The 14,031-nt window shown below is 35.5% G+C and overlaps 1 protein-coding gene across 1 annotated transcript in view; it reads right to left on the reverse strand.

Annotated features, from left to right (window-relative positions):
* VWDE (von Willebrand factor D and EGF domains) overlaps window positions 1–13,227 on the reverse strand; it is a gene marked incomplete at both ends in the record, with an annotated part of 71,159 nt that extends 57,932 nt beyond the window's left edge. Inside the window, 11 exon segments of the mRNA XM_082661706.1 lie at window positions 461–604; window positions 5,757–5,897; window positions 8,154–8,205; window positions 8,209–8,926; window positions 8,928–8,983; window positions 8,987–9,119; window positions 9,273–9,330; window positions 10,170–10,282; window positions 11,584–11,702; window positions 12,997–13,053; window positions 13,057–13,227. Coding sequence (XP_082517832.1) covers window positions 461–604; window positions 5,757–5,897; window positions 8,154–8,205; window positions 8,209–8,926; window positions 8,928–8,983; window positions 8,987–9,119; window positions 9,273–9,330; window positions 10,170–10,282; window positions 11,584–11,702; window positions 12,997–13,053; window positions 13,057–13,227 — 1,762 coding nt within the window.
* Between the last annotated feature and the right edge of the window lie 804 nt (window positions 13,228–14,031).

The raw sequence follows: 14,031 nt of genomic DNA on the forward strand, positions 1-14,031 counted from the left end.
CCCTTACCTTCTCTATTCCAAGCACACTGAATCCTTCTCAGTGCCCAAGGTGATGTTACATGCCTCTGTACCTTTGCTCACGCTGTTTCTTCTGCCTAGAATGTCTCTCTCTTTCTTGATCAGATACATCAGATTCAGCTGTAGTGATACTTCCTTTTAAAAACTTTTCCTTGTCCCTCAGGATACTATTCCTACTATTCTCTCTAGACACTTCTATCGAAAGACACAGAACATCATATTGAACTATGTGATTACATGTCATATTTCCTGCTACTATACTCAAACCTATTAGGTCAGAGGACATATCTTATATATTTCTGCATCCTCTGCATCTAGCTTAGTGCATGACCCTGAATGAATTCATGAGTACAAGAGAGAATGGAACTAAGTGACCTGAATTAATTAAATGCAGCAAAAACAGAAACAAAAACATTTCATGCCAGAAAATAGGGACTTTTACCATGACATATTTTTCCATCAAAAGCAAAAGTAAAATGCTTTTGGACATGAACACAATGATAAGAACCAAAGGTATTGAGGCACTCTACTCCTGAAAAGCAAGGCCTGGATTCACACTCATCAACATCTTCCTGGCAGTTTTTGCCTAAATAAAATATAGATTGAGAATTCAGATTATTTAATTTGAAAAACATTACATGTCAAATCAAAGATTCATTTCTTTTACTCTTTATGTATGTCCTGGTAACTCCCCCAAAGCTGTCATATATAAAGAGGAGAGAAGTGTACTGTTTTAAAAATTTACTATATAATTAAACATAAGGTTATTAATTAGATTCTATTTAACATTAAGCAAGACCCTTCAAGTTTAAAAGCTTTTCCCTATAAATAAGACTTAAGAAGGCCATTAATATTTTAAGGCAAAAATTATCATATTATAGCAGTAATTTGTACTTTGTTAAAAAACTCAATGATTCTTTAAGAAGTTATTAGAATGGTTGCCTGCTTAGCTTAAGGACAACAATTCAGTCCAGTTATTGAATTGGCTGTAAAAATCCATAAAAATTTTACAGTGTGCTAGGAAAGTCAGTCTTTCTTCAGTAAAAATTTTTGAGATGAGGTGTTGCTCTTTGAAATGTTTAACAACTTATTTGAATGAATATACTGACAGTCATTAATGATGGTAACCCCTATTATAGTAAAATCCATGAAGAAATCAACATCTGAATTCTTTCAAAGGTAGTCTGTAGCAAAATAGCCCCAAATAATGAAAATTTTTATTTTAGATATACTGAAGAAAATTAGAAGATGTAAATGTCCTGCCTAGTTCTATTATTATGTTAAAATAGATGTCTTCAAGGAAAATATCATCTCAGTAACTGCACATTTACTTATTTAATATTTATATCTATTTTAATTAAAGAAAATATTGGTATGAGTTTTTTAAAAGCCTTGGGAAGTTAAAATTGTCAATCATATACTTATTTGGGGTTTCTGGAATCAGACATTTTGGAATAATTAATTAGTTAACAAATATTCTAACATTTCATTTGATTTCAACTCTTATGATATTTTTAAGTTAATGAATTATCATTAAATTTTTAAATGATAATTTTTATATTTCCCATGGCAAATTTATTATTCTATACTATATTTAAATAGTAATACATTTAAATATATTTCTACCTACCAAATATAGATAGAAATGTTTAGGAACCTGCAAAATACAATATAGACACAGAATATTGCCAAACTATAGAAATGAGCAAAAATTTAAGAGTATATGTAAGCAGGGCTTCCCTGGTGGCACAGTGGTTAAGAATCCGCCTGCCAGTGCAGGGGACACAGGTTCGAGCCCTGGTCCGGGAAGATCCCTCATGCCGCGAAGCAACGAAGGCCACGCGCCACAACTACTGAGCCTGTGCCCTAGAGCCCGCGAGCCACCACTACTGAGTCTGCGTGCCACAACTACTGAAGCCCACGCGCCTAGAGCCCGTACTCCGCAACAAGAGAAGCCACCACAACGAGAAGCCCGCATACCGCAATGAAGAGTAGTCCCCACTCGTGGCAACTAGAGAAAGCCATGCACAGCAACAAAGACCCAACACAGACAAAAATAAAGAAATAAAATAAGTCAATTTATTTAAAAAAAAGTTATGGAGCTGTTGATGGCCATGTTTTTCACTATGTGGAGAAAGTTAATATCTAGTGAAAGGGAAAAATGAAGCCCACAAACAGAGAAAAGCAGAACTGTGACAGACAGATACACACACATACGCACACACACACACAAATGCAGACAAACTGAGTCTTCGTGGTGTTCAAGTCCCAAGTTTAAGCTTTTTTTCCTGAGAATTCAGCAGTCATACTCTATCCTGATTCTGTGAAAAATGCATTATCCTCATAATAAATACCATTTTTGCTCAAGCTAGTTCAATTGAATCTATGTACTTAAACTAAATAAATTCTAACCAGTTCACCCTATTTAATAACTCAATGGCATATCATATTTAAACTTTGAGTACTATTTTTCAGTATTGAAATGCATTGTTGTCTAAAGAAGAAAAGCAAGGATAGTGTTCTGGGTACTGATAACTACACAGAAAACTAAAAAGATGTATCTTATTACCAAAATTTAGATTCAGATTTTTAAAAAATTTATGACTGTGTAGTTCTTTCAGTGGCTCAGAAATAGTAAGTGTGCTGATGCTTCAATATTGTAGGTCAGCAGGAAAAAGAATGGAACGCAAGAATACACTAGTCTGTGGCTAGTAGAAACTACGTTGCTGAAAGAGTGAGCCCCAGAACAAATCTCCATATTTAAGGGAGTGTATACAGTCTGGTCTAGCAGATGTATCAGTGGTTCCCTTCTAGCAGAGGGGAATGACAGCAATGTCTCAGGGTTGTCATGATGTCGACACTTAGATGGATACAGGGTCTCTTGGTTTTGTGTGTAGAAACAAGACTCCAGGCAATGACTGGGAATTTAGGGGTTATTTCCACCCCTCTGTGTGGAGAGCCTACCCCAAATGAGGAATAAACAGGGTTCTATTTCTTTTCCATTCACCAATATTTTGGGAATATCTATAGGTACTGAGGATACTCTGATGAAAAGAGATCACAGAGAAGAAGACAAACAATAAAACATTTTCTTATTGCTATAACCAAGATTTAAATAAGGTGTAATGAGAGAGAAAGAAGCCACTAAGTCTAACCAGCACAGTCACAAAGCTTTGAAAAAGAAGACAGCACTTCTCTTGAAAGTAAAAAAGGAGACTGCCATTTGGACACTGGGAGCAGAAACAGAGTGAGTGCAGTTAGCAAGGTTGGAGTGAACACCATGTGAAAAGACAGCGATGCATGAAATAGCATGGGATTTTCCTAGAGCACATGCAGGAAGTTCAAGCCTCCAAAAACAGACAAGAGCTGGATCTTGAAGGGCCATTTGTTTCTAGGATAACAACTTGGATTTAATCCTATAAGTAAGTTGTTTAAAAGTTGGATTCTGTAAAGTCCTAGCAGCTTTGGGGGGAGAATGAAGGAAATGATTGGGTGGTTGGCTCTCTGGCTAAAAACTTGTCTAAAATTATTACTGCAAAAGTAGAAAAGAACATACATAATGTGCTAGTATTCATATAAAAAAAGAAGGAATTTACTTTCTCCTTTGTGCAAAAGAAACACAGTAAGGAAAAACTAGAAAATAATGAGAGTGGATACCTTCAGGGGATGGATGGGAACAGGATGGAAAGAAGGGGTAATGGGAAGAGGGAGGTAGGGATAAGATAGTGACATTTCTCTGTGTTGTATACCTGTTGTATGGCATCAAGTGTTAGAACCATGATAATATTTCACATACCTTCCAAATAAGTATATAACTAAAATCAACCAGAGTGTGAAGGAAATTCAAAATGGAATATAAATATTAAAAAATAAACCTAATTGTATTACAAATAAAATACATAAACATTCTAAACGGGGTGAGAAAGAAAATAGTTAATCTATGTAAGATTGTTTTGGCTAGTGAATATATTTTCTTCCTTTCTATAGTGCTGTATAATGTTAATGAATTCCAGAGTGTACTCTTTATTGATAAGCTATTTGGAGGAGGGAAGTAGTATGAGAAAAAATATCACAGGAAAATATATATCTGAAAGTAAGAATAAAATGTACTTTCCAAGAAAATATAAACCTATAAAATTCTCTCTTGTCAAATTGCTTAATTATAGTGTGATGTCATATGGTTTATTCTGCCAAGAACAATGTAATGACAACTCTCTTGAGCGACTTTGAAGTGAATGAAATAATACATATATATTACATTTTCTATTATGTGTCTTATTTCATTGGGGTTAGAATATTTCATGGCTCATTTAGAAAGGCTCTGCTCATAAAATCAGGAAATAAACATAGTTCTTGTGTATAACTATTTGATAAAGACACAAACAAAAGTTATTTCCTTCTTAAATTCTCAATCTCAGAATCAATTTAGAGAAAAGGTAAAAAGAATGCCAAAATATGATTTTCTGTTCTAAGTTTTTATCTTATCCATGTAATAAGTACTTTCTAAATTCAAAGTGCTTTCCTTAAAATAAAATTCCACTTAAATAAAGAAAGGAAGACCATATAAATAATCATCAAAAATAAGGTGTACACAATGTTCATTGCAGCTCTATTTACAATAGCCAGGACATGGAAGCAACCTAAGTGTCTATCAACAGATGAATGGATAAAGAAGATGTGGCACATATATACAATGGAACACTACTCAGCAATAAAAAGAAATGAAATTGAGTTATTTGTAGTGAGGTGGACGGACCTAGAGTCTGTCATACAGAATGAAGTAAGTCAGAAAGAGAAAAATACCGTATGCTAACACATATATATGGAATCTAAAAATTTTTAAAAATGTTCATGAAGAACCTAGGAGCAGGACGGGAATAAAGACGCAGACCTACTAGAGAATGGACTTGAGGACACGGGGAGGGGGAAGGGTAAGCTGTGACAAAGTGAGAGAGTGGCATGGACATATATACACTACCAAATGTAAAACCGATAGCTAGTGGGAAGCAGCTGCATAGCACAGGGAGATCAGCTCTGTGCTTTGTGACCACCTAGAGGCGTGGGGTAGGGAGGGTGGGAGGGAGACGCAAGAGGGAAGAGATATGGGGATATATGTATATGTATAGCTGATTCACTTTGTTATAAGGCAGAAACTAACACACCATTGTAAAGCAATTATACTCCAATAAAGATGTTAAAAAAAAAGGTGTAATTTGATACACCATTGTTCAAACTGAGTGATCATGTCTGTCTTTGGTGGTCTCAAGAAAGAAAAACACTATTTTTTTTTTTTTGGTAATTCTCCCATATGAAATCCATAGTAAAGGAAATATAAAGGATGAGCACAATTTGTCCGAACTTTCTGGTTTGTAAAAGGGAATTGTTCCTATCTCTAAATCCTATAATTCATGCAGAGTCTTAGATAAAAATGACCTCCGTTCTTTGTGTTTTTACATTTCAGTAAATACAGAAGCTTATATATCAAGTTTGATATTATTTTAATTTCTGATTATGGCTTAAATAGTGAGTCAATACCTCAATAAAAATTATATAAAACAGTTTAATAGAGTTGGCAAATAGGGAAGATTTAAGGTTAAGCAACTTAATAATTTTCCTGTTCAGCTCTCTGAGGATATGACATCCTTTGGGATTATGTTGCTAATTGATACTCCAAATTACTCTAAGAAAATTAATCTGAATAACTCATAAACTTAATTGTTTTCAACATTATAATTAACATTCCTTCAGTTTAGTAACTTCACATTTAATTGAAGGTGATTCTTTGAAGCCTTGACCAAAAACTCTCACCATGATACAGTTATATTTTTGACTATTACACAATCCAGCATTCTCAAGTTCTATAATTTCAGGAACCTTGTCTTTGGAAAATATAGGACATATTTGCTTTAATTCCAGAAAAAAACTAATTATTTTTCAAGGCCAAAATTAAAAGCATATATAAACTAATATTTTAAAGTCTACCCCCAATAATATTTAGTACATTAATTAAACTAGTACATGTTAAGAGTGATCTGGTATTAAAAGAAGTGTTACCTACTATTCAACTCAATAGAAATAGCATTACAGATACTACCAGTGCCTAACTATACAGGTTTAATTAGTTTTTTAATAATATTTGATACCAAATAAGTATGAGTACTAACAAATTACTTCTACCATGGCCTATGTTTTGGTTTTACGATTTTGCTTTATGTCATAGAGATAGGTTATAGAAAAAGTGCTTTTGTAATAATATAGTGTACTTAGCAATGTGATGTATTAAAATTTTTTCTTTAAATTCTTAATTTGTTTTAGAAAAGAATTACCAAAATTTGTGCATGCTGTTGTCCCAGTATTGTTGATATTTTTGTGTATTATTGCTATCCTACATGCTACCATAATCTTAGGTGTACTTCTCAGTCATAGGAGAAAAAATTTCTTTTATCAGTCAGAGTTAACTGACCTTCATATGGTTATTTCTGTGGTTCTGGTCTTGGTAAGATCATTCATTATGAGCAAGATCTGGTGGTCAAAATAGATAAATGCAGTATAAAAACAATTGAGTCCTTTGTCTAAGTAGTGGCAAAATCCAAGTGAATATACCTTTAATAGCAATAGGATATAAAAATCCTGTTACATGTATTCAGAACCCTAAAATATTTATGAAAAATTTAAAAAACACGTATTATTCTTTCATATATTCAACAAATGTTTACTTAGCAACATCTATTTTTCTGGTGTTATTCCAAATATTGGAGATACAGTAATGAACAAAATAGTCCCTGCCTTCATGTAACTTACATTCTAATATGGGAGGACAAAAAAATAAACCAATGAGAAAATAAAGTGTATCACGTAAGTGTTTTTGAGGTAATGGGGAAAAAGCATATAAACTATATTAAGGGAGATAAAGGCCATGGGGTTGTGTGAGAAAAACTACTTTATTTAGAATGATGTTGGAAGGATTCTATGATAATATGATATTTGAATAGAGAAGAGAAGGAAGTCAGTCATGAAGATATGTGGTAGAATGTGCCAGTGAGAGGGAGCAGTAAGTGCAAATGTTCTGATGCAGAAGCAGGCTTGGCTTTTTTTGAGGAACAGCAAAGCAACCACTAGAGAACTCTGGAAAGTAATGACCTATGGAGACAATGATAGATGAATTCAGTGAGAGAGGAGTCTCAGACTATATGTAGAATAGTCTTCACATAAATAGAATCTTCTAGGCCATAGTAGGGCCTGCCAATTTTATGCTGAAGGAGATGAAGAGCTAACAGAAGGATTTAAGCAGGGGAGTAATACGATCTGACTTACATTTCAAAGGAATCACTTTAGCTGCTGCATGGAGAATAAACTTTGAGAGAATCTATAATAATCCAGGGAGAGAGAATAGTGGCTTGGACTAAGCTGATAGCAGGGAAAGATATGAAATTCTTTGAAGCTAGAGCTGGATTTGCTGCTAATGGATCAAATATGAGGCTTGATATAAAAAGAAAAGTCAGTGACTACAAGTTTTTAATGTGAATAATTAAGAGGAATGAAGTTTGCATTTACTGAGATAGAAAAGGGCAGATTGGTGGTGGTAGGAGCAAAATCAGGAGTTACTGGTTTAATAGTTAAGAGAATCAAATTGACTTTTTGAAATGTCTTTCTCTAATATATTGGGACAAAATAATTTGTACCATTTAGATAGGTTAGAGAAAAAAATTAAGCATATTAGTAAAATTAGCAAAATATAAACAGTGCTTCAAAAATACTAAATTTGAGTTCTAGAAGAATGATTATCCTCTGCAAGTAGAGGGATCAGCTATGTGCAAAGGCCCTGAGGTCAAGAGAACTGGCATTGTAAGGAACAGCACAGAAACCAAAGTGGGTGGAGTGGAATGAGTGAGGGTGATAGTAGTAGGCAAGAGATATTGTGTGCCTGATCACATAGGCCATTATAAGTACTTCAGCTTTTATTCTAAGATGAGACTGTTTTGGAATATTATTAACATATTGATTAATATAATTTGGGTTCTTTTCCATATATAATCTGAATAAAGCCTGTTAGGATACTGAAGGTAAAAAAGAACAAAGAAGGTTTCATAATTAAATAACATACACAAGATCAAAGTTGGAGTGTATTTACTTACCGTGTGAATCACTGCAGTCATAGGAACTAAAGCCTGGGGAGCATGCACACCCCTATTCCATACACTGCCCATGGCCACTGCATAAATTGGGGCATTTTAATGACAAGAGAATGTCTTTAATTGACTTGATGTATTCTTCTCTGTTATATTTCCCCTCTTCCAAAATCCTCTTTTCACATTCATTTTCTAAAAGGGCCACACCTGCTTCTGCCCAGCTAAGATCATCTTTTAGGGGAACATCCTTAAAACACATCTCTATCACACTGTCTAGTCTCTTGCCAAGAAAGGCAAGACAGTGCATTCCTATGCTGGAGTTGGCAAGAGTGTGCTGACATAGTGCCAATGTGCTGTATTCGGTGTGGCCAGATGGTGTGGGCCACGTGGGGACAAACTCTTGGTGGACATCCTCAGTATGGTCCTCAGGGAAAAAGTAAGTAAACTCTTCTAGGTCACTTTGGCTGAGACTTTGAAAAGCAAACAAAGGAAGAAACTCACTGAAGTTTTGCTGTTTCCATCTGTTTTGTCGATCCCACCTTATTTCTTGGCTGTGATTACCCTGGTCCTGTGTACGTCTCCCCTTGTCCAAAGTTTTTGACGCATCTTGTTTTTCATTCCCAGGATGTTTTTGTAAATTTAAGTCCAGACTGGTTAGATTCACATGCTTTTTTTCTTGAGGAAAGAAATCCAAATTATTTTTTTCTCGAGATGTATGCTTGTTTATTCCTCTGACAGGAGCTTCTGAATTAATATATTCAGAGGTGACATCTAGCTCTTATCAAGGAAGCGAATTTGTCATGTTTGGGGTCTTTGCAAGCTGAAACAATCTCTGATTAAGAAACACTTTCCAGATGATTAGAGGATGGATACAATGAAGTAGTGTCCATTGAGCAGCTACAATAGGATTGTTTTCTAGGTGATGGCAGAGAAACTGGCATTGTGTCAAACATGCTTTTTCCTGGTAAAATCCTTCCAGATGGAAAACAGAAAAGAATAGTAATTTGGACAAGAACAATTTTTTCTCAGTAACGTGTTGCAAAAAAAGCAGAGCGTTGAGTCACCCACCACTCATGTTAAGTCAAATATTAATATAATAACAAACGAAAATAAGTTATTTCTTACCTCCATTCATTAATAAAAGCAACACAATTATTAAAAGTTTGATCAATTTTGGGGCTTCACTGGTGGCGCAGTGGTTGAGAGTCCGCCTGCCGATGCAGGGGACACGGGTTCGTGCCCCGGTCCGGGAAGATCCCACATGCCATGGAGCGGCTGGGCCCGTGAGCCATGGCCGCTGAGCCTGCGCGGCCGGAGCCTGTGCTCCACAATGGGAGGGGCTACGACAGTGGGGGGCCTGTGTACCGCAAAAAAAAAAAACAAAAAAACCCCCAAAAAAACCTAAGAAATTGACTGTAGGACTCTACTCTTAAATAAACTGAAGACTCTGTTCAGTTTTTATCAGTTTTCCATGAATGTTCTTTTCTGTTTCAGTTATCCAATCCAGGATATCTTCATAATGTATTACTCGTGTTTCCTTAGTCCTCTCCAATATTTGACAATTTCTTACTCTTTCATGGTTTTCCATGATTTTGACACTTTTGAATAGTACTATTCACGTATTTTGTAGAATGTTTCTCAGTTTGGGTTTATATGAATTTGATCATGATTAGACTGGGATTATGACTTTGAGGAAGAATACAACAAAGGAGAAGTGTCCTTCTTATTGAGTGTTATTAGTAGATAAATGGTATCACTATACATTGTCACTGCTGATATTAACTGTTGATACTTTCACATTAACAGATAGTTTTGAGGATTTGAACATCTTGGCAAAGAACCCTGAACAAATCTGGCCAATTTAAACCAGAAATTTAGCCTCATTTTAGCAATAATAGCAAACCAAATCTCTTATTGAGATTTGCATTAGCTCCATACATCCCATCCAGAGGATGGCACAAACACACCAACACACAGAGTTCCATCACTAGCAGTTCATGTGTATTAAACATGTTTTCTTACCTTCTGCACAATATCCCATACATCCCTGAGTGGGTTGTAGTAAGTACACAAAAAACTTTCCACAGTTTCTTATGGACACTGGGATTTGAAAAAGACAGAAGTCTTTTGTAGTGCTGAACAAAAACTGCCATGTGTATAGCTATAATCACTCCTTCTATTCAACATTTTCCTGGAAACCCTAACCAATATAGTAAGGTGAGAATAATTTTTAATTTATAAGGATTGAAAGGAAGAAATAAACTTTTATTATTCTCTGATGATAAGATTCGCTCTGTTGAAAATGCAAAAGAATATATAGAGAATTATAGGGAATTTAGCAAGTTTGCTAGGTACAAAAATCAATGTAAAATCAACTATAATTCTATACAATAGTACTAGTTAGGAAGTAAATTTTTTAAAAAAATAGTATTTACAATAGTGCCAATAAAAATACAAATAGGAATAAATTAAAAGGTATAAAACACCTTTAAGGTGAAAATTATGAAACTTTATGAACAATGTTAAAGAAAATCTGAATAAGTAGAGGAGCATACTGTATTAATGGATTGGAAGACTCAATATCCTAAAGTTGACAGCTCTTTCCAAATCCTTCTATCAATTGAGAACAATTTCAATCACTGATATGTGGTATTTTATTTTTTATTTATTTTTTAAATGGAAGTACAGTTGATTCACAATGCTGTGTTAGTTTCAGGCATACAGCAAAGTTATTCAGATGTATAGATGTATACATCTATAAATATATTTATTCTTTTCCAGATTCTATTCCCTTATAGGTTATTACAAAATATTGAGTATAGATCCCTGTGCTGTACAGTAGGTCCTTGTTAGTTATCTATTTTATATATAGTACTGTGTATATGTCAATCCCAAACTCCTAATTTATCTCCCTCCTTTCCTCTTTGGTAACCATAAGTTTGTTTTCTATGTCTGTGGGTCTATTTCTGTTTTGTAAATAAGTTCTTTTGTAACATTAAAAAAAATATTTTGTAGATGTGTCTTACCCCTTTCGCCCCCGGAGTGAGATTTTTGACAGTGTTTTCAACCCATTTTGTCAAATTATAAGCATATTTTTCTTAAGACATGGCATAAACTTTGTTTAATGTAAAACTTGTTTCTGAACATGTTTTGAAGGGAGTTTTTTTATTTTTATTTTTTTTGCGGTACGCAGCCCTCTCACTGTTGTGGCCTCTCCCGTTGTGGAGTACAGGCTCCGGACGCGCAGGCTCAGCGGCCACGGCTCACGGGCCCAGCCGCTCCGCGGCATGTGGGATCTTCCCGGACCGGGGCATGAACCTGTGTCCCCTGCGTTGGCAGGAGGACTCTCAACTACTGTGCCACCAGGGAAGCCCTGAAGGGAGTTTTTAAAAATCAAAAACATGTTTATACCTGAAAATAAAGTGCTATAAACAACAACAAAAAAAACTGCCATGTGGCACAAGCTGTCAATTGCTTGATCTCCCCAGGTGGAGGTAGTGTTTCTGAATCGTTCAGAGACAGGCAGATGGGGGCCAGTGTTGCGCAGTGGTTCATCTTTTGGATCAGAGAAAACAAAAGTTGAAAAGTCAGTTTTTTTCATACATGGTAGATAAATCAACTTTGCATTTTCTTTTACACAACCTTTAAAATATTAAAGTAATAATCATTTTAAAAAATCTAATAACTTGTACCCATAACATAAAAGAAGTAGTAACTTCATGGAAGAGTAAATTTAAGGGTACATCCCTCATAATTAATATAATCTTTTTCAATTAAAATACCTTTATTCCATTTATTACATTTGTATTGTGAACAAGAGAAGTTCAGTATCAGTTAACTCATGAAATAGCTGATACATCTAAGACAAGTCAGTCTGAAGTCATCTTAATATACAGCACAAAGATAAGCTGATCTTGGAGATTTCTTGAAAAATTTCTGGAAATAGTATACGTAAGAAGTTAGTGCACAGTAGAGGAGGCATCAAAAAGGAAGAAGACAGGATTGCTCAAAATTTGGTGATGGACCAACAGGCTGGCAATTTGGGAAAAAAATGAGGTTAAAGCCTCACTTGAAGCCAAATTTGGATATCTTTCCTGAGTTCTTTTTACATTACATACCTAAAAAGGAAAATAATTCCCACTTATGCATAATTTTTTTTTTTTTTTTGCGGTACGCGGGCCTCGCACTGTTGTGGCCTCTCCCGTTGTGGAGCACAGGCTCTGGACGCGCAGGCTCAGCGGCCCAGCTGCTCTGTGGCATGTGGGATCTTCCCGGATCGGGGCACGAACCCATGTCCCCTGCATCGGCAGGCGGACTCTCAACCACTGCGCCACCAGGGAAGCCCTTCTGCATAATTTTTAAAATGTGGGTATCGATAAGGAAAATGAGCCTTCTATTAAGACATAATCCTTCTATTAAGCAGACAAGAACTGAAGCACTTAAAATATGCAGTATTTTACTGTTTGAAAGTTACTGAGGTTAAGTACCTGAGCCCTGGAGAGTGACAGCCTGTGATCAAAACTTGCTTGTCTGACCTGTTATCCAGGTGACTCTAGGTGTGTTACGCCTAAAAATATGTTTTCTGTATTATATGGTGGAAATCACGATGATAGGCTGTCTTCTATAAGATATTGTAAGTTAAAACCCTTTGGTGGACTGTTGAACATTACATTAACTATTACTATTGTCAGAACAGAGAACCTTGGAATACTCCCTTTGATTAACTTAATCTTGATGCAAAATTAAAATAATATTGCAGCGTGATAAATAAATTGGTTGTAACAAGATTCAATCCTTATATGAAAAAATACTTCAGAAAAAGCACGTGTAGTTCACATTAGTGAGTGACCTCGACACATTTGGTTGGCATCTTAGCAGGTCTGTCAAAGAGGAGAAATCGATACCATCAGGGAGAAAGGGAGCGGTCACATATCAGGCCTTGAATGGCTAACTGCTGGAGGCCCAGGGAGTCAAAATTGACACTTCTATAAGGGCTCTGAAGAAACTGGTATCCCCCAGGAGAGCACCCCTGAGCTAGCATGGAAGGACAGATGATGTTATGTATTTTCTTCATTGACATAGTTCAGCCCTCGATTAAAACTGACTACTGAAACAAAAACAGAAAATAAACCTACAAGTGCATGTAAAGGCCATCTGAAATATTATAATCTCTTAGTAGAACAAAGATGACAATATGCACTTTCCATAAATACAATAAGCCAATGAACAAACTCTTTAGAATGTATTTTTGAGTTATTTGAGCTTCAAGGACTTTATTTTCATTTAATTTGGACAGGCAAAATTGCTGATTGCTGTTGAGTCAGGATTTGTTTATTCCTACCGTCAGAAGGTATAGGCCTTACAAGGACTGCTCTTGAGAGTGATCCTCCAGATTTGAATGCAATTACTGACCCTGCATGACCTGCTTTCTGCCACAGTAGCCATCTGCCCCCCCGAAATCCCATCTCTGCCAGGTCCTAGAATGCAACAAACTAAACCAAACTTTTAATGCTAATATAATTTTTGTAAAATGCCCTCCTAGTGAAGTTTCCTGCATTTTTTTACTGCAGGAAAAAATATAAAGTTTTCACATTTTTTCTTATTTTTACATATGAAAGTAGTGAAGTTCATTTTCATTTCTAAGCATAGGAAAATGAATGGGGTAGAAGGGAACAGTTTTGAAGGAAAAACAAGAAAAAAAACATGGAGAAAGAGCTAGTTCTGTATATTTTTTAGGAAAGCCATTTTCTGAGCAGTAGTTGGCCTGGAAGATACCTTTTTCTGTCAAATCCGCAGAGGGAGAACATAAAGCACCTCTTCCCAGCAAGAAGAGAGAAGAGAAGAGGAGGCAATAAAAACAGTTATCCTGGAAATACAGCTCTTG

This window comes from Grampus griseus (assembly GCF_964374135.1).
Source record: "Grampus griseus genome assembly, chromosome: 9".
In the NCBI taxonomy this organism is placed as follows: Eukaryota; Metazoa; Chordata; class Mammalia; order Artiodactyla; family Delphinidae; genus Grampus; species Grampus griseus.